At 41.1% G+C, this 23,654-nt stretch overlaps 1 protein-coding gene across 3 annotated transcripts in view; it reads left to right on the top strand.

Moving 5' to 3' along the window:
* Positions 1-20,527, top strand: part of LOC126260095 (oocyte zinc finger protein XlCOF6-like) — a 186,082-nt gene extending 165,555 nt beyond the window's left edge. For 2 of the 3 annotated variants that reach the window (XM_049957318.1, XM_049957317.1), the window contains 2 exons: positions 9,100-9,170; positions 18,196-20,526. In XM_049957318.1, coding sequence (XP_049813275.1) covers positions 9,100-9,170; positions 18,196-20,047 — 1,923 coding nt within the window. In that variant the 3' untranslated portion in view covers positions 20,048-20,526. Of the gene's footprint in view, positions 1-9,099; positions 9,171-18,195 lie in introns of all 3 variants that reach the window. The other variant, XM_049957319.1, reaches the window with a different exon arrangement.
* Positions 20,528-23,654: the final 3,127 nt, after the last annotated feature.

The following is a 23,654-nucleotide window of genomic DNA, read 5'->3' as shown; positions in this document are numbered from 1 at the left end:
GTTAGGTTTAAGTAGTTCTAAGTTCTAGGGGACTGGTGACCTCAGAAGTTAAGTCCCATAGTGCTCAGAGCCATTTTTTTTTGATCATTCCAGCAACTGGTGCAGAAGGTTGAGAAGACCAGCCTTGCACGTGGAGTTTCAGTGGAGCTCAGAATTTGTGGCATTGTCACCAGAACTTGGTTTTGAGTCAGATAGCGAGAATGAACCAGAGACTTCAAGGGTTCCATGACAAGCTAGGTTTCGACTTCCTGTACTTACACCACAGGGTTGAGAACTATAGTGTCCCTCTAAATGGGTTAGGTATGCACCACACATCAAAAGTTGCTACCCATATATCTAAATGTGTATGGGGTGCACACAAGGAGTTTTTAGATGATTAGGCAACTCACCATCCATTCCTGGCAATGATAGCTACAGGAAACAGGGGTATCAATGTAAAATCAAAACAAGGGCCTCCCACAGCTGAGAGCATTAAAATCCTAGTGGTTAAGAGCTGAAGCATTCACAACAAAGTACCAGACTGCAACGTGCTCCTGAAAAGCAGTGAAGCTCATATAATGCTAGGTATGGAAAGCTAGTTCAAACCTGAAATTGATAGCAGTGATATTTTTATGGAAAATGTAAGTGTATATCATTACGTTTGTTATTGTCACTGTTGCATTTCGAAATCTTTTCTGTTGTCTTATTTTCTCTTTCTGTTTTTGCCAGTAGTTTCACTTTGTATTCACCTTCTCCTTTTTACCGTAATCTGCTATACAATTTTATCCCGCCTATATATACTTACATCTCTGCCCAAACCCTTTGTCTTTAAATATGTCTGCTGTGTCTGTATATGTGTGGATGGATATGTGCGTGTGTGCGAGTGTATACCTGTCCTTTTTTCCCCCAAGGTAAGTCTTTCCGCTCCCGGGATTGGAATGACTCCTTACCCTCTCCCTTAAAACCCACATCCTTTCATCTTTCCCTCTCCTTCCCCTCTTTCCTGATGAGGCAACAGTTTGTTGCGAAAGCTTGAATTTTGTGTGTGTGTTTGTGTGTCTATCGACCTGCCAGCGCTTTCGTTCGGTAAGTCACATCATCTTTGTTTTTAGATATATTTTTCCCACGTGGAATGTTTCCCTCTATTATATTGATATCAGTAATTTGAACCCAACAATTACGTTTGTTATTATCACTGTTGCATTTCGAAATCTTTTCTGTCGTCTTATTTTCTCTTTCTGTTTTTGCCAGTAGTTTCACTTTGTATTCACCTTCTCCTTTTTACCGTAATCTGCTATACAATTTTATCCCGCCTATATATACTTACATCTCTGCCCAAACCCTTTGTCTTTAAATATGTCTGCTTGTGTCTGTATATGTGTGGATGGATATGTGCGTGTGTGCGAGTGTATACCTGTCCTTTTTTCCCCCTAAGGTAAGTCTTTCCGCTCCCAGGATTGGAATGACTCCTTACCCTCTCCCTTAAAACCCACATCCTTTCGTCTTTCCCTCTCCTTCCCCTCTTTGCTGATGAGGCAACAGTTTGTTGCGAAAGCTTGAATTTTGTGTGTATTTTTGTGTTCGTTTGTGTGTCTCTCGGCCTGCCAGCACTTTCATTTGGTAAGTCACATCATCTTTGTTTTTAGATATATTTTTCCTACGTGGAATGTTTCCCTCTAATATATATATATATATATATATATATATATATATATATATATATATATATATATATATATACACACACACTTATTGCGAATGGACCCAGAAGGATAACGCAAAGCTTTCTGACGTCGTTTCTTCCATACTTCTTTCATTCGTTCTCCATGTTTTCTTTTTCTTTCTTCTGTCCATTTTGTTCCTGGTCTCTTTAGTGCTTCCTTCTCCGACAATACATTCCACTTTTCCACCTTATTTCTAAAAGTTTTTCTATCTTTGACATCTTTAAGTTCAATATTTGCTTTTTGTAAATCTAATTTTACTTGGCTAATCCATGGTGTTGTTGATTTGACTTTTTCTATGTAAGTGAGAATTCTGTTGGTGAGTCGTGTGGGGGGAAGTCTAGTGACATGTCCATAAAATTTTAATCTTCGCCTTCTTATGTCTGCTGCCAGGTTTGATATAGTTTCTGTGGTTCTTCTTGATTGTATCTGGTATCCTCCTTCTGTTAATTTTGGACCTAAAATCTTTCTCATAATTTTTCGTTCTTCTTTTAGTATTTTTTCTAAATCACATTTTGTGTGGAGTGTGAGCGTTTCACTAGCATATAGTGCTGCTGGCTTAATTACTGCGCAGTAGTGTCTGATTTTTGTGTTCGAGGAGATGCATTTTTTATTGTATATTTCATGTGTCATACCATATGCTCTCTTCATTTTCTGTTGTCTGATCTTCTGTGCAACTTTCTCTCCTCCTGTTGGCTCCAAAATTTCACCTAGGTATTTAAAATGTTTTACTCTATTTATTTTTCCATATTTTGTGTTCAAACTGTGTATATGGAATTTTCTTTTGAAACGAAATGTGTAAACCTACTTTATCCGCGCATTCCTTAAGGATCTCTATTTGTTTGGTGGCGATTTCTTCATCATCTGCAAGTATGGCCAAGTCGTCCGTGAATGCTAAACAAGATATCTCCACGTTGTCTTTGGTTCAACCAAGATGGATTGGTTTCCAGTAGGATTGATTTTTTAATTCTTTTTCCCATTCCTTAATGACTTTATCCAGGACTATATTAAACAAAAGTGGAGATAGCCCGTCACCTTGACGTACTCCAGTTTTTATGAGAAAAGGTTCAGAGATTTCTCCCCTGAATTTAACTTTAGATACAGTGTCTGTCAGTGATTCTTTGATAAGCCTTAGTGTTTTGGAGTCAAGTCCAAGTTCCTCTAAAATGTTAAACAAAGATTGCCGGTCAATTGAGTCATAGGCTTTCTTAAAATCTACAGATGTACAAATTATGGGGGCATTTCTAATTGCTTTGTGTTTTAATATTGTCTTTAAATTAAATATTTGTTCTATGCATGAGCGACCGGGGCGGAAGCCTGCTTGATAATCACCAATTTGGCATTCCAGCTGCTCTTGTGTTCTTTTCAGCAGGCATGTTGAGAGAATTTTGTAGGTGACTTGTAAAAGTGAGATCAGCACAGGGCAGGACCGTGTAGAGGAACTATGGCTCATGGTAAAAAAATAGTTGACCACATGCTGGATAGATATGTAGCCTGTAGGACAGTTTATAATGAGAGAGGTCCACCATGGTATACTGTCACTGTAAAGAAACACATAAAGAAAGAGGGACTACTGCATAATAGGTATAAAACAAAGTATATAGTCATAGATAGATGCTGAACGAAATATATTTGCCAATCAAGCTAGCTATGTGTGATGCCTTCAGTGGTGGAATATTATTAAATGATCTTTCACAAAACTCAAAGAAATTGTGGTCATATGTAAAGGCTGCTAGTGGCACCAAGTTAGTGTCCAATCCCTGGCGAATTAGACAGGAACTGGAGTTGAGGATAGCCAAGCACAAGCTGAAATGCGTAAATCTGTTTTCAGATGTTCCTTTAAAAAAGGATAGTTGCTACTCGCCATATTGTGGAGATGCTGAGTCGCAAGTAGATACAACAAAAACACTGTCAGAAAGTGAGCTACCAGCCAACAAGGCCTTGGTCAAAACTAGGCAAAAAACAAACACACACACACACACACACACACACACACACACACACAAAATTTGCGTGTGCGCACGCGCGAGCTTGTGTGTGTGTGTGTGTTTTTTTGATGAAGGCTGTAGCAACTACCGTTTTCATAATATTGTTACATTCCATTCTCGATTTTCCATTATCTGATTGTTCCTTTACAAAGGAAGACACAGGACAATTGCCCCAATGTACTCCACATAATGACATAACTATTAGTGTCAGTGGTTTTGAGAAACAGCTCAAATCATTAAATTTGAACAAGGTTCCAGGTTCTAATGGAACCCCTATCATATTATGTATAGAATTTGTGTCTTGAGTTAGCCCCTCTTCCATTTGTAATGTATCGCAGATCCCTCAAACGAATATCCATGCCCAGGAAGAAAGGACAAATTTCACCTGACTACAGGGTAAGAGAAGTGATCCATGAAAGTACCGACCACTTTGCTTGACATTGGTTTGTTGTAATATCTTGGAACATATTCTGAGCTCGAACGTAATGAAGTATCTAGAGAAGAATGATCTCTTCCCTGCCATCCAACATTTATTCTGAAAACATTGTTCATGTGAAATCCCACCAACACTTCATTTACATTACAAGGCAGTCAGATAGATGCAGTATTTCTTGATTTCTGAAAAGCGTTTGACTCGGAACTATACCTATGCTTATTGTTAAAGGATTGGTCGTGTGGAGTACCAAGTGAAATTCATGACTGGATTGAGGACTTTCTAATAGAGAGAATCCAGCATGTTATCTCGGATGGATAGTCATCATCAGATGCAGAAGTTACTTCGGGTGTTCCCCAGGGAAGTCTGTTGGGACCCTTGCTGTTCATCTTGTGTAATAATGACCTTGAGGACAATATTAATAGAACCTCAAACATTTCACAGATGTAGTTATGTGTAATGAAGTACTGTCTGAAAGAAGTTGTATGAATATTTAGTCAGATCTTTATAACATTTTCAAAGTTTTGCAAGATGTGCAACTTGCTTTAGATGTTCAGAAATGTACAATTTTACGCTTCATAAAATGAAAAAATGTGGTATCCTATGACTATAATATCAGCGACTCATAATGGAAATGTCAACTCGTACAAAGATCTGGGTATAACACTTTTTAGGAATTTGAAATGGAACGATCACATTGGCTCAGTTGTGGGTAAAGCAGATGGTAGACTTCACTTTATTGGTAGAATGCTGGGGAAGTGTAATCAATCTACAAACTGTATTCATTACAAAACGCTCATAGAAACCATTCTAGATTATTGCTCAACTGTACCAAATGGGACTAACAGGGGATATTGAACATACACAGATAAGGGCAGCATGAGTGGTCACAGGTTTGTGTGACACGTAAAAAGACTGTCAGAGAGGTGCTGGAGAAACTGAAGTGGCAGACTGTGGAAAACAGATGTAAACCATCCTGAGAAAGTCTGTAACAAAGTTCCCCGAATCGGCTTTAAATGATGATTCTGTGAAAATTCTGCAACCTCCTACGTAGCGCTCACTTTGCAATCGTGAGGACCAAATTGAAATAATTACAGCACGCACATAGGTGTTCAGTCACTCGTTCTTCCCATCCTCCATATTTGAATGGAATGGGAAGTAACGTTAATAACTGGTTCACTGGTATGTACCCTCTGCCATGCACTTCACAGTGGTTTGCAGAGTATAGCTGTAGATGAAGAAGGAGAAAATGAGAGCAGAGTTACCTCACAATCAGTGGTGACAACAGTCATGGCATTGCAGAACATGACCATGCACACAAGATGTGAATATGGCCCCAGATCAGAACGGTGCTGGAGGCCCATTTGCATACACACAGAGCGTGCACGTGAACGGAAAGAGCATGAGCAATGTATTGGGCTAGTAGTAATGCTGGGCACTTGACCATGTACCACAGAATTGCGAATTTTCCAAGGTAGTGTGTGTCGTGCTCTAGTTTACCTTTTTTGGGGTCAAAATATAAGGATAAATTGTTCCATAAAAACATCACATATAAGGATAAAGTTTACCTGCTGTAACAAAATTTAATATCATTATATTCACAGTGGGTGTTCCCAATAAGATACTGCTTCTTGCATGTATGAAACGGAATGCTGTGAATGTTAGGCAGCTTGCAGTGACCAGAGAGGGAGGGCTTTTAAACTACATTTCAGGAACATTTACTCACAAGGAAGGGGGAAGTTAAATATAATTCCACCTTCACAAAACTTCTCAAATCCAATGTCCACCTTCCATCAACACTTGGGGAACCCAAGGGCTTTACACCACATATCTGAAGGGGAAGAGACTCAACCTTTTTGAAAAGATTAAAATAGTTTAACATTCATACATTAAGAAGGATATGTTGCTTAATGATCACTTGAACCAGTAAAAATCAAGTCTTTACAAATCCATGTTTCCCATTTTTAAAGAAGACTTTTGAGTGTCTCTTGTTCTTTACAACCAATTCCATTGTTAAGTAAATGCATTTTATTGTATTTATTTATATTTTCATTGTTTCATTTTATTTTTGTTGTTTCATTTTAGCTTTATATTTATTGTCAGTCCTTTCATTTATTATTTCTTCCATGAATTTCATTTTTATTGTACTGCACTTGCGCCTGTGAGCCTTTCTGTTTATACCTCCATTCATAGTTTTCAATCTTATACATAGTGAACTACATATACTTGCATTTTTATTCTAATATGGTTTTACATTTGTTTGTTAATCTGTTCATTATTATTTTATTATTATTTTGCTGTTGTTGCACTGCACCCTCACTTAGAGTGGCGCATAGCGCTTGTCATTACCCCTAGCCCAACACTTTGCTTGTGCTCTTTTGATGCTCCGTGTGTACATGGCTCCAGTGCCAGTTTTGGTCTGGGATCATATTTGCAGCTTGTGCATGTGGTCTTATTCTGCACTACTATGACTGTTGTCATCAATGCTCATGAGGTAATTCTGCTTTCTCCCTGTTCCTGGTGTTTTTTCTCAGGTCTGTGTTTGTTCCATTTGATACTGTACCTGTGATTGACACATGCCTCGTGGCAGTAACATTAAAATTTTTTGGACAAGTTATCATATATAACTTTGCTGATGTAGTAGTCCAGAATAGGACCACCTTAGGTTAATTGTAATTTCGTCCTCTGTTTATATTTCCAGATAACCTGACGATTCCATTCACGGGAGAAACACATTGTTCTTGAGTTAATGAAGAACACTGTGCAATCTAAGACTGTTATTAATATTAACCTTTTTTCTCGTTTTGGCTTCTGATTCATTTGAAATATAGAAGTTAGTTGCACATTTCTAATGTTCTTTTTTAATGCAAGAATGAGTTAGTATCAGATAAGGAATTGAAAATAAAATGAGATTCCATTTGTAAGTTTCATAGGTATTAGTTGTCCTCCAGAAGCATGGTTATTTTCATAAGATTATCATATTGATGACTTAAGATGTGACAGATACAAAATACTCCATTGTGTGTGATCTATTAACTTTTCTCCCCTGTGTTCTAAGACGAGTATTATTTAGGAGGAAAGATTATAATAAATCATCTAAACTGAAATACTGTCACTGAAGAGTGAATTGCTACAGAATATAATTGTAATCTCTCTCTCTCTCTCTCTCTCTCTCTCTCTCTCTCTCTCTCTGTGTGTGTGTGTGTGTGTGTGTGTGTGTGTGTGTGTGTGTGTGTGTGTGGTTTCATTGTTATTTTGTACATCTTAGTTGCTTTTTCATCTTATTACCATATTTTCTAGTCACTGTGGCCTACCTTGTACGAAAAATTGTTTTGTAGTGTAATGTAATATGGTAGCCGAAGCCTTCCAGTTTACTGTTTATTTTTGGCTAACTTGTAACTTATTCACACCCTTCTTATTTGTTTATTTGTACAACCATCTCAGTCCCTTATTTACACAACCCCTAATGTCAGATTTGCCAAGTACTCATAGTTTTCTCTGTTAAATCACTCTTGCAGGAAGATGGAATAGAAACAGAGGACAGTCCAATTGTATTTCCTTAAACATGTAATTGGCGTTGTTGAAGTTAGTTTCTCTCCTTGCTTAAAACAAAAAAAAAATTGGTATAGAGCCATGACAGTGAATTAACAAAATGTGGTTTGCCCTTGAATATGTAAGCAGTGTGTTTTGTGTAGAAAGGGAAGAAGTGATATTTATGTATTAGATTCATGCAGCTTTGTTTTAAACATCATGCTGTGTTTTATTAAGAGACTGTGAAAAAATTGTAAAAGAGTAAATGACAATGGAAAAAATGGACAGAATAAATATGCTACTGGAACAGATTTGAACCTTGTTGGATGGGACAGAAATTATTTTCTATGACAGAGCAATGAATTCAAAGAGCAAAGGATTTATAGTGAGTTAATACCGCAGCAAGCCAAGACTATAAAAACTGAGAACAGCGATAAAGGGAGAATAGCTAAGATAAGGTTAATGTAAGTGTGTGGTGTAGAGTATTTAAGCACTTATAAAAAGGAAAAATGATGGAGGAAAAAGAGAATGTAAGTGACAAGCAGAGGAGAAATGAGAAGGAATAGGGAGTGCAGAATCAGTGACAACTTGATGCTTTTGTGAGGTACACTCAGGTGGCATAGTTGCTCACACAGGTTTTAACCGACAGTAGTCTGGGTTTGAGTCTAGGGCTGGCTTTTAACTGTTTTGAGGGAAGGAAATATTTTGTAAAGGAAGCAGAGGAGAACTGATACAAGTACAAAATATGTAGGAAAGTGAAAAATATATAAATAAAAAAGATGTGAGCCTGAGAGGAATACCAGTCATGAAGAAAGATGGATCAGGGAAATCTTAAATTTTCAGTATTTGTTGCTTATTAAAGATATTATTTGTTGCAAAAGTCTGTTACATTTTGAAACAGTGTAAGAGAGCACCTTTTAGATTTTCTCCACCTCTTACAATTTATGTTGTAGACTGCCCTTCATTGTTGAAAGTCAAAATATGATCATACAGAAAATGGAATGTATGCATAAGTGTTGGATGTTGTTGTAAAATGAACTTCCCATCATATATACACTGAACAAGCAAGACTATAGTACACTTTTTATTCCAGATACTTTTAATCAGCAGAGCTTAAGCACAATAATCACAGTTGAAAGTAATTATCTGCAGCAGAATTAGAGAGGAGTGTACAACAATTTTATATAGTATGTGGTTTGTCAATACTAAGCTGCCAGTGTAGTGTACAGGACAGTAAATACATAATATGAAGAGAATGCCAGCAGTAAGCTGCAGGTAAAGAAGTAGAAACAGCATCCTCTGACTGCCGCCTCCCCCCCCCCCCCACCCTCCTTCCCAGTCTCTCTCTCTCTCTCTCTCTCTCTCTCTCTCTCTCTCTCTCTCTCTGTCACTTCATTATGTGTAGTAAACTACAAACAATAATTTTTCTTTTCTTTTCTGTTTACAGAAAAGGAATGATATACTGCAGTCATTTTCCGGCATGGAAGCAGAGCACGTAGAAAGGAGAAATAGAAAGAAGTATGTAGTAGCTACATTATGGAAAGTGTTGATATATGTACAAAAAGCACTTGGTATCTTTTTATATGACATATTCCTGCTGCTTTGACAGATTCTAACTGTACTGCAGAGAATTGAGTTCTGTATTGTCAAATTTGGTATATACTTGATAACTTCGGTAGAGCTTGGAACTCTTTGCTGTCAAATATGGTGTAATTAATATCGTCTCATGATTTTTCTGTTGAGCAGACTTTAAGGAATCTGTTTCTTTGTTTGGCATCAATTTTGTTTCAGCCTCTTGGAAAGGACTGTATGATATAGTTTCTCAAGCAGTGATCCCATCTGACAGTAATTTTGAAACTGTGGTAAAGATAAATTTACAGTATTAGAAGCAGAAACTGGAATAGCTGCATTGGAATGTTTGTTAGTTATTACCCGGAACACTTAAACACAACTCTGGGAAAGGGTGATACGAATGGTAGAGCATAGTAAAATTTGAGGTGTCACGTGAAAATTCCACAAGAAATCTGCCTTTTATAAGCACTGCAAAGGGGAAATTGTACAAATTGCATTGGAGAAGGCTGGAAAGGCCAGATTTATTATAGGAATCGAACAGCAACAGAAATAAATCTGCAGCTTGTAAAACTAAATGTTTGGCAGTTGAAAATAGTAATGCAAAATGGGCACAGCAAGGAAATTATAAACATCAGGAAGAGAAGAGAAGTTAATCCACACACAGAGATGACAGTCACACAAATAGTGGCAGAAATAAATTTCTTTCCCTGTTGTTGATGGGCTACTTGTGCTTATTAATAATTATGCATTCCTTCCACAGTTCCGTAACTGGTTTGAACCTGCGTTAGTCAGTAGTGTGTTCCTGTATCAACTTATTTTTCAGAAAGAACTGCCCTTGAGGGAGAAATGTATTGCAGTTACAACACCTCATGAAACCTGATGTAATTAACTACTAACTTGAACTGACCTCTCAGTAAAACAGTATGCAACTCGAGTGGTTGTTTAATTTGCATTACTTCATTTTTCAGAATAATTGTGATTGTTATAAATTAAGAAGTTGAGTGCTCATTGTAGTCCCTCTCCTAAAACATAAAGCAAAGTGCTATATTTTTCTTCCCTCTTCCGATTCTTCGTCCAAGAACGTCAACATCACACATTGCTGTCCTGCTTCCCACTGCTTTATGTTCAATCCCATAATTTATAGGATATATGGTTGTTTTTTTTTGCTAATGTCAACAGTGATGGTAGTAGAGGATAGATACCCAAAATTTGTAACTGCTTTATTAAAGATTTGTTATCCATCCTCACATTTCATGTTCAGATTTGACAAAAACTTCTATGGGATATTATGTATTAGCTGATACATACAAATCTTGTAATTTGTAATTGCATCAGTGGCTTCATTAAGAGGTTTGGTTTGTACGCTTTGTAGAGACAGTGAAAGAGCAGACAATTGGTGAAACAAAGAATTCACCAGATTGGCCTGTTAATAGTTAATCTTAAACTGACTGTAAAGCAGACATACCATAGTTCATTTTCAAGACTGTATTTGAAAATCTGTAGACTCTTGTCTTCTAAACGAGAAAATTGCACTTATCTCTGCAGAATTGGAAGTTGCCAAGCAGCTTGAGTACTTGATAAAAGCATGCCACATTACAATCATCCATTGCACTTCCATTTCCATTTCTTCCTCTAAAACTTACATGTCAAGCATTGGTAGTCCAGTATTTGTCTTCTATGTATGTTGGTTTCTTAATGCAGAAAGAGCAGGATATATATATAGACCTGCCAGCGCTTTCGTTCGGTAAGTCACATCATCCTTATATATATAGGGAAACATTCCACGTGGGAAAAATATATCTAAAAACAAAGATGATGTGACTTACCGAACGAAAGCGCTGGCAGGTCGATAGACACACAAACACACACACAAAATTCAAGCTTTCGCAACAAACGGTTGCCTCATCAGGAAAGAGGGGAAGGAGAGGGAAAGACGAAAGGATGTGGGTTTTAAGGGAGAGGGTAAGGAGTCATTCCAATCCCGGGAGCGGAAAGACTTACCTTAAGGGGAAAAAAGGACAGGTATACACTCGCCCACACGCACATATCCATCCACACATATACAGACACAAGCAGACATATTTAAAGACAAAGAGTTTGGGCAGAGATGTCAGTCGAGGCGAAAGTGAAGAGGCAAAGATGATGTTGAATGACAGGTGAGGTATGAGTGGCGGCAACTTGAGATTAGCGGAGATTGAGGCCTGGTGGGTAACGGGAAGAGAGGATATATTGAAGAGCAAGTTCCCATCTCCGGAGTTTGGATAGGTTGGTGTTGGTGGGAAGTATCCAGATAACCCGGATGGTGTAACACTGTGCCAAGATGTGCTGGCCGTGCACCAAGGCATGTTTAGCCACAGGGTGATCCTCATTACCAACAAACACTGTCTGCCTGTGTCCATTCATGCGAATGGACAGTTTGTTGCTGGTCATTCCCACATAGAATGCATCACAGTGTAGGCAGGTCAGTTGGTAAATCACGTGGGTGCTTTCACATGTGGCTCTGCCTTTGATCGTGTACACCTTCCGGGTTACAGGACTGGAGTAGGTGGTGGTGGGAGGGTGCATGGGACAGGTTTTACACCAGGGGCGGTTACAAGGATAGGAGCCAGAGGGTAGGGAAGGTGGTTTGGGGATTTCATAGGGATGAACTAAGAGGTTACGAAGGTTAGGTGGACGGCGGAAAGACACTGTTGGTGGAGTGGGGAGGATTTCATGAAGGATGGATCTCATTTCAGGGCAGGATTTGAGGAAGTCATATCCCTGCTGGAGAGCCACATTCAGAGTCTGGTCCAGTCCCGGAAAGTATCCTGTCACAAGTGGGGCACTTTTGTGGTTCTTCTGTGGGGGATTCTGGGTTCGAGGGGATGAGGAAGTGGCTCTGGTTATTTGCTTCTGTACCAGGTCGGGAGGGTAGTTGCGAGATGCGAAAGCTGTTGTCAGGTTGTTGGTATAATGGTTCAGGGATTCCGGACTGGAGCAGATTCGTTTGCCACGAAGACCTAGGCTGTAGGGAAGGGACTGTTTGTTGTGGAATGGGTGGCAGCTGTCATAATGCAGGTACTGTTGCTTGTTGATGGGTTTGATGTGGACGGACGTGTGAAGCTGGCCATTGGACAGGTGGAGGTCAACGTCAAGGAAAGCGGCATGAGATTTGGAGTAGGACCAGGTGAATCTGATGGAACCAAAGGAATTGAGGTTGGAGAGGAAATTCTGAAGTTCTTCTTCACTGTGAGTCCAGATCATGAAGATGCCATCAATAAATCTGTACCAAACTTTGGGTTGGGAGGCCTGGGTAACCAAGAAGGCTTCCTCTAAGCGACCCATGAATAGGTTGGCATACGAAGTGGCCATCCTGGTACCCATGGCTGTTCCCTTTAATTGTTGGTATGTCTGGCCTTCAAAAGTGAAGAAGTTGTGGGTCAAGATGAAGCTGGCTAAGGTGATGAGGAAAGAGGTTTTAGGTAGGGTGGCAGGTGATCGGCGTGAAAGGAAGTGCTCCATCGCAGCGAGGCCCTGGACGTGCAGAATATTTGTGTATAAGGAAGTGGCATCAATGGTTACAAGGATGGTTTCCGGGGGTAACAGATTGGATAAAGATTCCAGGTGTTCGAGAAATTGGTTGGTGTCTTTGATGAAGGATGGGAGACTGCATGTAATGGGTTGAAGGTGTTGATCTACGTAGGCAGAGATACGTTCTGTGGGGGCTTGGTAACCAGCTACAATGGGGCGGCCGGGATGATTGGGTTTGTGGATTTTAGGAAGAAGGTAGAAGGTGTGGGTGCGGGGTGTCGGTGGGGTCAGGAGGTTGATGGAGTCAGGTGAAAGGTTTTGCAGGGGGCCTAAGGTTCTGAGGATTCCTTGAAGCTCTGCCTGGACATCAGGAATGGGATTACCTTGGCAAACTTTGTATGTGGTGTTGTCTGAAAGCTGACGCAGTCCCTCAGCCACATACTCCCGACGATCAAGTACCACGGTCGTGGAACCCTTGTCCGCCGGAAGAATGACGATGGATCGGTCAGCCTTCAGATCACGGATAGCCTGGCCTTCAGCAGTGGTGATGTTGGGAGTAGGATTAAGGTTTTTTAAGAAGGATTGAGATGCAAGGCTGGAAGTCAGAAATTCCTGGAAGGTTTGGAGAGGGTGATTTTGAGGAAGAGGAGGTGGGTCCCACTGCGACGGAGGATGGAACTGTTCCAGGCAGGGTTCAATTTGGATGGTGTTTTGGGGAGTTGTATCATTAGGAGTAGGATTAGGATCATTTTTCTTCGTGGCAAAGTGATATTTCCAGTAGAGAGTACGGGTGCAGGACAATAAATCTTTGACGAGGGCTGTTTGGTTGAATCTGGGAGTGGGGCTGAAGGTGAGGCCTTTGGATAGGACAGAGGTTTCGGATTGGGAGAGAGGTTTGGAGGAAAGGTTAACTACTGAATTGGGGTGTTGTGGTTCCAGGTTGTGTTGATTGGAATTTTGAGGTTTTGGAGGGAGTGGAGCTGGAAGTGGGAGATTGAGTAGATGGGAGAGACTGGGTTTGTGTGCAATGAGAGGAGGTTGAGGTTTGCTGGAAAGGTTGTGAAGGATGAGTGAGTTGCCTTTCCGGAGGTGGGAAACCAGGAGATTGGATAGTTTTTTGAGGTGGAGGGTGGCATGCTGTTCTAATTTACGGTTGGCCTGTAGGAGGATGCTCTGAACAGCCGGTGTGGATGTGTGAGAGGAAAGAAAGATTAAGGACTTTTATTAAGGATAGGAGTTGATGGGTGTGTTCATTGGCTGAGTTGATGTGTAGGTGAAGGGTTAGGTGGGTGAGGGCAATGGATTGTTCAGTTTGGAACTGGTATAGGGACTGATGGAAAGAAGGGTTGCAGCCAGAGATGGGAACTTTAAGTGTGAGGCCTTTGGGGGTTATGCCAAATGTCAGACAAGCCTGAGAAAATAAAATATGCTAGCGTAATCTGGCTAGGTTGAAGGCATGTTTGCGGAGGGAATGTAAATAAAACTTAATGGGGTCTTGGTTGGGATGTTGTGAGGGTGACATGGTATTAGAAGGTGGAAAGTGTAACATGAGGTTGAAATGAAAATGAAAGATAAAAATATATGGGGAGAGATAAAGGTGAACTAGAAAGCAACTGGAGATCTGGTATGGAAAAAGGCGAAAAAGTGTTGGTTAAGTTGATCCTGTGGTGAACATGGGTTGGTAGACAGCGATGTGCATAAAGGTTAGGTGGTTGTGTTAGCCCCATTTTCGTAATCTTTCACCACAACACAACTCCTTTTAATACATTTACACGTTTTTTCGAAATTTTCCCGAATTTCTCCGTCCTGTAACGTGTTTTAGCGGCAACACAACCACCTAACCTTTATGCACATCGCAGTCTACCAACCCAAGTTCACCACAGGATCAACTTAACCAACACTTTTTCGCCTTTTTCCATACCAGATCTCCAGTTGCTTTCTAGTTCACCTTTATCTCTCCCCATATATTTTTATCTTTCATTTTCATTTCAACCTCATGTTACACTTTCCGCCTTCTAATACCATGTCACCCTCACAACACCCCCACAACGACCCCATTAAGTTTTATTTACATTCCCTCCGCAAACATGCCTTCACCCTAGCCAGATTACGCTCGCATATTTTATTTTCTCAGGCTTGTCTGACATTTGGCATTACCCCCAAAGGCCTCACACTTAAAGTTCCCATCTCTGGCTGCAACCCTTCTTTCCATCAGTCCCTATACCAGTTCCAAACTGAACAATCCATTGCCCTCACCCACCTAATCCTTCACCTACACGTCAACTCAGCCAATGAACACACCCATCAACTCCTATCCTTAATAAAAGTCCTCAATCTTTCCTCTCCCACATCCACACCGGCTATTCAGAGCATCCTCCTACAGGCCAACCGCAAATTAGAACAGCATGCCACCCTTCACCTCAAAAAACTATCCAATCTCCTGGTTTCCCACCTCCGGAAAGGCAACTCACTCACCCTTCACAACCTTTCTAGCAAACCTCAACCACCTCTCATTGCACACAAACCCAGTCTCTCCCATCTACTCAATCTCCCACTTCCAGCTCCACTCCCTCCAAAACCTCAAAATTCCAACCAACACAATCTGGTACCACAACACCCTAATTCAGTAGTTAACCTTTCCTCCAAACCTCTCTCCCAATCCGAAACCTCTGTCCTATCCAAAGGCCTCACCTTCAGCCCCACTCCCAGATTCAACCAAACAGCCCTCGTCAAAGATTTACTGTCCTACACTCGTACTCTCTGCTGGAAGTATCACTTTGCCGCGAAGAAATATGATCCTAATCCTACCCCTAATGATACAACTCCCCAAGACACTATCCAAATTGAACCCTGCCTGGAACAGTTCCGTCCTCCGTCACAGCGGGATCCACCTCCTCTTCCTCAAAATCACCCTCTCCAAACCTTCCAGGAATTTCTGACTTCCTGCCTTGCTTCTCAATCCTTCTTAAAAACCTTAATCCTACTCCCAACATCACCACTGCTGAAGCCCAGGCTATCTGTGATCTGAAGGCTGACCAGTCCATCGATATTCTTCCGGCGGACAAGGGTTCCACAACCGTGGTACTGGATCATCGGGAGTATGTGGCTGAGGGACTGCGTCAGCTTTCAGACAACACCACATACAAAGTTTGCCAAGATAATCCCATTCCTGATGTCCAGGCAGAGCTTCAAGGAATCCTCAGAACCTTAGGCCCCCTGCAAAACCTTTCACCTGACTCCATCAACCTCCTGACCCCACCGACACCCCGCACCCCTACATTCTACCTTCTTCCTAAAATTCACAAACCTAATCATCCCGGCCGCCCCATTGTAGCTGGTTACCAAGCCCCCACAGAACGTATCTCTGCCTACGTAGATCAACATCTTCAACCCATTACATGCAGTCTCCCATCCTTCATCAAAGAGACCATCCACTTTCTCGAACGCCTGGAATCCTTACCCAATCTGTTACCCCTGGAAACGATCCTTGTAACCATTGATGCCACTTCCTTATACACAAGTATTCCGCACGTCCAGGGCCTCGCTGCGATGGAGCACTTCCTTTCACGCCGATCACCCAAACCCTATCTAAAACCTCTTTCCTCACTGCCTTAGCCAGCTTCGTCTTGACCCACAACTTCTTCACTTTTGAAGACCAGACATACCAACAATTAAAGGGAACAGCCATGGGTACCAGGATGGCCCCTTCGTATGCCAACCTATTCATGGGTCACTTAGAGGAAGCCTTCTTGGTTACCCAGGCCTGCCAAAGTTTGGTACAGATTTATTGATGACATCTTCATGATCTGGACTCACAGTGAAGAAGAACTCCAGAATTTCCTCTCCAACCTCAACTCCTTTGGTTCCATCAGATTCACCTGGTCCTACTCCAAATCCCATGCCACTTTCCTTGATGTTGATCTCCACCTGTCCAATGGCCAGCTTCACAATTCCGTCCACATCAAACCCACCAACAAGCAACAGTACCTCCATTACGACAGCTGCCACCCATTCCACATCAAACGGTCCCTTCCCTACAGCCTAGGTCTTCGTGGCAAACGAATCTGCTCCAGTCCGGAATCCCTGAAGCATTACACCAACAAGCTGACTACAGCTTTCACATCCTGCAACTACCCTCCCGACCTGGTACAGAAGCAAATAACCAGAGCCACTTCCTCATCCTCTCAAACCCAGAACCTCCCACAGAAGAACCACAAAAGTGCCCCACTTGTGACAGGATACTTTCCGGGACTGGATCAGATTCTGAATGTCTCTCTCCAGCATCGATACGACTTCCTCAAATCCTGCCCTGAAATGAGATCCATCCTTCATGAAATCCTCCCCACTCCACCAACAGTGTCTTTCCGCCATCCACCTAACCTTCGTAACCTGTTAGTTCATCCCTATGAAATCCCCAAACCACCTTCCCTACCCTCTGGCTCCTACCCTTGTAACCGCCCCCGGTGTATAACCTGTCCCATGCACCCTCCCACCACCACCTACTCCAGTCCTGTAACCCGGAAGGTGTACACGATCAAAGGCAGAGCCACGTGTGAAAGCACCCACGTGATCTACCAACTGACCTGCCTACACTGTGACGCATTCTATGTGGGAATGACCAGCAACAAACTGTCCATTCGCATGAATGGACACAGGCAGACAGTGTTTGTTGGTAATGAGGATCACCCTGTGGCTAAACATGTCTTGGTGCACGGCCAGCACATCTTGGCACAGTGTTACACCGTCCGGGTTATCTGGATACTTCCCACCAACACCAACCTATCCGAACTCCGGAGATGGGAACTTGCTCTTCAATATATCCTCTCTTCCTGTTACCCACCAGGCCTCAATCTCCACTAATTTCAAGTTGCCTCCACTCATACCTCACCTGTCATTCAACAACATCTTTGCCTCTGCACTTCTGCCTCGACTGACATCTCTGCCCAAACTCTTTGTCTTTAAATATGTCTGCTTGTGTCTGTATATGTGTGGATGGATGTGTGTGTGTGTGTGTGTGTGTGTGTGTGTGTGTGTGTGTGTGTGTGTGTGTGTGTGTGTGTGTGCGCGTGCGCGAGTATATACCCGTCCTTTTTTCCCCTTAAGGTAAGTCTTTCCGCTCCCGGGATTGGAATGACTCCTTACCCTCTCCCTTAAAACGCACATCCTTTCGTCTTTCCCTCTCCTTTCCTCTTTCCTGATGAGGCAACAGTTTGTTGCGAAAGCTTGAATTTTGTGTGTATGTTTGTGTTTGTTTGTGTGTCTGTCGACCTGCCACCACTTTCATTTGGTAAGTCACATCATCTTATATATATATAGTGTGTATGTTTTTTTATTTGTGTGGCAACTGGATATATAATCTCCAATTGCCACACAAATAAAAAACTTTTTATTTTTCCAAATAAAATTAAATATCTTTAATAACTTCATGATTTTCAGGCATGGATTCTTTCTCATGTTTCAGGAATTACAGTTACAGTACAACTGATGGAATTGAAGATGAACATCAGTTTGAGGAAGGAGATGGTGAAGAATCTGAAGACAGTTCAAGGCTTAAAATGAACCACGCATACCAAATAGTAGATTCTGCAGGAGAGACTGAAGATGGTGAAATGTTGCAGATGCATGTGACGACAGAATTGACCGAGTGTGACCCAGGGCTCAAGTCCAAAATAGCTGGTGCTATGAAAGACATAATGGTGAAAGATGATGGTCCACAATTCTTCAATAACGAAGAAGAGAATGCAATATGGAGATGTGATATGTGTGATTATGAAGCTTCCAAGAAATCAGTTTTAATTAATCACATCAGAAAAAGACATGCTGCTGGTGCTGTAGCGTGTAATTACTGTGAAAAATATTTTTTTGACGAAGAGTCAGCTAAGCTTCATGAAAGGACTCACTTGAAGTCAAAGGAGGATGAGTCGGAGCCACCTATGTACATGTGTGAATTCTGTGGGAAGTCATTCCGTGGACGAAAGTCATTAAAAGAACATCATTTAGCTAATCATAGTGAAGTGAAACCCTTTAAATGTGATCAGTGCGATAAAAACTACGGTTCATTAGCTAGCTTAGACATCCATAAAGCAACACACTCTACAGAGACTCCTTATCTTTGTGATTTGTGTGGCAAGAGTTTCAAGCACATAAATAACTTAAGAAGCCATAAACGTTGTCATATGGATGATTCGTATAAAAATAGGCAACTGTGTACAAAGTGTGGGAAAGGGTTTAGATCAAAGTTTCATCTGAATGAACATATGAATGTGCACAACGGAGTCCGTCCGTACAGTTGTGAGAAATGTGGTAAACGTTTTCATAAGAAGATACAGCTTCGGCAGCATGGCTCGGCTCACTTAGGTGAACAACCGTTCTCGTGTCATATTTGTGGAGTGAAGTTCAATCGCCGAGGTAATATGACCCAACACATTAAAAGACATGAACATGAAAGGAAATATACTTGCAGGGTATGCAATGAGTCGTTTCCCACATTGGGTGCTGTTCTTACTCATCGAAAATTGCATACTGATCTAGAAGTGGAGAAAAGTATACAGATGCAGGCCGGTGATGATCCAGAGCAGGCTGCCTTCAAATGTGTTATCTGTGGTAAACTTCTTGTCAAGAAGGAATCACTCGCAACGCACATGAGATCACATACAGGAGAAAAACTTTTTGAGTGTACAGTGTGTGGGAAAAAATTGTCTAATAAAGGTTCTTTAACTTACCACATGCGGTCTTTCCACACTGGTGAGCGTCCTCACACGTGCCAGTTCTGTGGCGAAGGGTTCCTTTCCAAGGAGGCGCGCCTTGTCCATGAACGAATACATACGGGAGAAAAGCCTTATAAATGTTCAGTTTGTGGTATGGCGTTCCGCTGCTCTAGCAACCTGTCACAGCATATAAAAGTCCATTCAGAGGAACGGCCACACCCCTGTCAGCATTGTGGAAAAGCATTTCAGAGGAAAGGCGCACTAGATGTGCATATGAGAACACACACAGGTGAACGACCGTTTACGTGTGATATATGTGGTAGAGGCTTTACACAGAAAAACGACATGCTTAAACATAGACGTATTCATACGCAGGAAAAGCCTTTCCGTTGTGATCAGTGCGGTCAGCTTTTTATGCAAAAACGGGACCTTACAAAACACCTGAGCCTTCACGCTCATAAGCAAGAAGTTGTTGAGGAGGAAGAGACCCCTACACAAACAGTTGTAATAACAACAGCTGATAATAATGTGATAACTTTTCCAGAAATACCAGTGAATGTACCTGTCATGGAAAATACTCAGGCAGTTATCTTGCATAGGTTTTAGGCTTAGTGAACTGCATTTGGATCTACAGTATTTGAGTCTAGATTTGTACACGTGTGCATTGGAGTCAGTGCGTATTTTTTAAGGAGAATGCTGAATTTTCAGCATCATTATTCAGTGGCCATTAAAATGTATTTTAAATACTTTCAGGAGTCATGTATTTGTTTCTAGGTTTACAATCCATATTTTAAGAATATGTACAGCTAATAAAATAGAATAGTTTGTAAGTTTTCATAAAACAGTGAGAGATCGTGATATTCTATAGTATTGTTGCACGTGTGGACCTTCATAATGTCATGTAGATTGTGAGACATGTACAGTTCAAATATTTTTTGCAAGTTTTCATAATATATTTCACTACATGGTCAGAAGTGAGTATGTATGTTATTTTTATTTTTGTAAAGCAGCTATATACTATTTGAAAACACCATGAGAAATTTTTTTACAATTGGCTTTATGTCAGTGGATAGCTGTGCTTGATTTTTTACACCATAAACATACTTGATTTGTTATCATTAAGTTGATTTCTCATTTCAAGATGTATGTGAAATTGATAATACCACTTAATATTATCTCTTTCTCAGCAGTTTATTATTATAATTATGTATTCACTTTATTGTATATTAAGGTTTTCCAAATTTGTGAACTCAAAGAAAACGTCACCTTTACAGAAAATTATTTTGATTTTATGTGGCTGGGAATATGTGAATTTTGGGTTTTTCCAGTAATATTATTTTGATGCAAGAAATATGATGATTGATAATCGTTATTGGGTTTTATAACTAGAGAACAATACTTTTTATCTGTGAATTACTTTTATTTCCCCAGAATCAGGATAAATCAATAGAAACGTGTAATTCTTAAAAGCGAATCTTCCTTTCAATCTGTGTTAAGTCAATTATATGTATATATTCTGCCCCCACAGAGTGACACACAGCATGATTTATTTCTTCAGTGTATAGTATATGGATCAGTTCCTTGTATCAAATTCTCTTTCTTTTGTCAACACATATTTTTGATTGATTGGTGACGAGAAATACTTCTAAATTTTCTTGTTGACAATACTTTTAGTTGTGCTTTGTGCACTTTTCAGTCGATACCTGTATGTTGGGTGTGATGTTGATATAGACTGCTGACATAAAGGACGAGAAATTACAAACGTAAATCCAAATACTTTTCGCAAAAGAATTAAAGGGTCACATTTTTGAAACCCCGTCGTGTTCCACAGTTGTGACACAGAAGTGTGAAATTAGGCTATGAGGTGCCTATAATCTCCCTATATAATGGTGCAAACGCCCTACAATGTCATCTTTGTACTTGGCAATGCTTTTTACATTGGCACGAAATCTCAACACAGTTCTGCTCACCACCACCATGTAGACATATCACACAATGCGAATCCCATTACAACCTCTCTTAACCACATCACCCCTTCTTTCGAAGCTTCTGCAATGGATGTCAGAAGTGTGACACCCAGTGAAATTGCACAATTTTCTTACGGTTGGCAGAGGAAAAAATTTCAGACATGCCACCACTCAGAACAGACGCGGAAAGGCCTCAGGAGGCGGCATAAAGGTTGTCAATGAACCCACCCCCTTCTCTTGAAGTTTCCATGTTACACATATTCACAGCTGAAAACCACAGTTGGCAGCCTGATGTACACCACCCTCCAGATGTTTCATCCCTATCGTGTGATCTAACCCCTCCAAAGTGTGACTGCAATTTTTGCGCTGATATGTAGGTTGGAACCACTAGGAACTGTTCTAAGTCATTTGATGAAATTGGAATGCGATGTGAAGCAGTGTAGGGCATTTATACTTTTTCATCTCTGCAATTCTGCTTCGTCCTGTCATGTAATTTGGGGGGGGGGGGGGGGGGCGCCTGTTGCTGCGACATTGACACTGGTGTGAATGAAACAGCACTGTGTCCCTCTAAGACCCCCAGTTTCGCATCACCCTTGGTGTCACCTGTGCTCCTTTGTGGAGCACTTTAAATTGCACTTGTACAGAGACACCCTTCGACCATGCATCTGCAAGCAGGCAACCCCTTAGATGCCACTCAGATTCTGCATCCCTCCAGGTAGCGCTAGCGCAGCGGCATAGTGCCACTCAGCTGAAGGGTATATAGGGGTTGCCTTTCTGCAGGCGCCTAGGAATTGGTCGAGGGTTCTCTCGTATAAATATAATTTGAAACTGCTCAAGAAAGGTGCGTGGGTTACAGCTAGAGTGCTGCCAAAAGGGAGAGGGAGGGGGGAGTTTTAGAGTGGCCTTTTGCCATTTTATTCATAGGCCTATCAGTGTGAGAGCCTTCCTCTTCCCACAGAAGAGTTGAGTATGCATAAACATCCATTGTGCTTGGAATCAAATTCACCTTATCGAGTGATTTTGCACCACCACTACAAGTTTTGATCAGAACACATTCAGTAGGGTTGCAGGCCCCTTAGACAAGGGCTGAATCGTCCAGGAGAAGGGGAGTGGGGGTATTGTCAGTGACAAAGGTTGTCAAGAACATTGTCGTTTTGCTCATCACGCTGTTAACTGACACTTTGGACTGGGAAATATGTGGCAATCAATGCCTCAAGGGAGACCCTTTTACTACCTCTTGAGGAGGCCTATTCGTGTTACTTCTGAGTAATGGTGTATCATCTATGGTGTCTCTGGAATGTTTTCCTCAGACACCCATTAGAAAAAGGTGTGATTTTTAAATGATGGTCATCACGGTTCTGACCTCCATTACACAGGCATCAAGAGAAGGAGTAAAATGTGGGGTATAGGGGGGATGAACTTCTCATCATTAGACACGTCACGAGTCATGTGCAAATTGTATTGAAATTTGGTGCCAGTATGACACCATTAACCCACATTAAACTTTCCATGAACTACTGAGCTCTGTATTTGCTCCCCCCCCCCTCTCCCACCCCCCTTCCACACCACACTTGCGCGCTTCTGTGCCAATAACTTAAGCTTTGCTGAAACGGAGGGTGGCGTCGCACTTTTGCACCAGTACAGACTAAGGTTGTAGGCACATTTGAGTCAAATTTCAAAATTCTGTATCACAATGGGAGAAAAGATGGGCTTTCAAAAAAGCGATCCCGTTATTCTTTTGCATAGTGTAGCATAGTGTATTTCCAGTATAACTTGACCTTAATTTATAGTCCAATAATACCTCCAGTGTTTTTATTCCATACATTGTAAGAGAGACAGCCATTTTTTAAAACATAAATGAAGTTCATTGTGCATGAAAGTCACATTAAGGGAAGGGATTGTTCTCTTGAGATGATAAGGACATGTTGACAGTACTGAGCTCTGTGAACAACTGTGCTAAATAACTACATGAAAAGCATCTTGCAGTAAGACTAATTATGGCATTTTTAGGTGATTTGCTTTAAATAGTGACACTTGTCTGAGGATTTTAAGACATTGCTCACAGAATTCAATGAGTACTAAACGTGGTGAGTCACATCTGTTGTATTTTCTGCAATATTCCAGAGATATGCAACAAACATCATTCTCATGGGCTGTGAAATATTTCCAAAACCACAACTTCCATTTTCATACACCCATAGTCTAATTAGGAGTCTATCTATCTGGATCCCGCTCCAGCTACTGCC

The sequence above is a fragment of the Schistocerca nitens genome, chromosome 5 (assembly GCF_023898315.1).
Source record: "Schistocerca nitens isolate TAMUIC-IGC-003100 chromosome 5, iqSchNite1.1, whole genome shotgun sequence".
Lineage (NCBI taxonomy): Eukaryota > Metazoa > Arthropoda > Insecta > Orthoptera > Acrididae > Schistocerca > Schistocerca nitens.
This window is presented reverse-complemented; position numbering and strand designations above follow the sequence as displayed.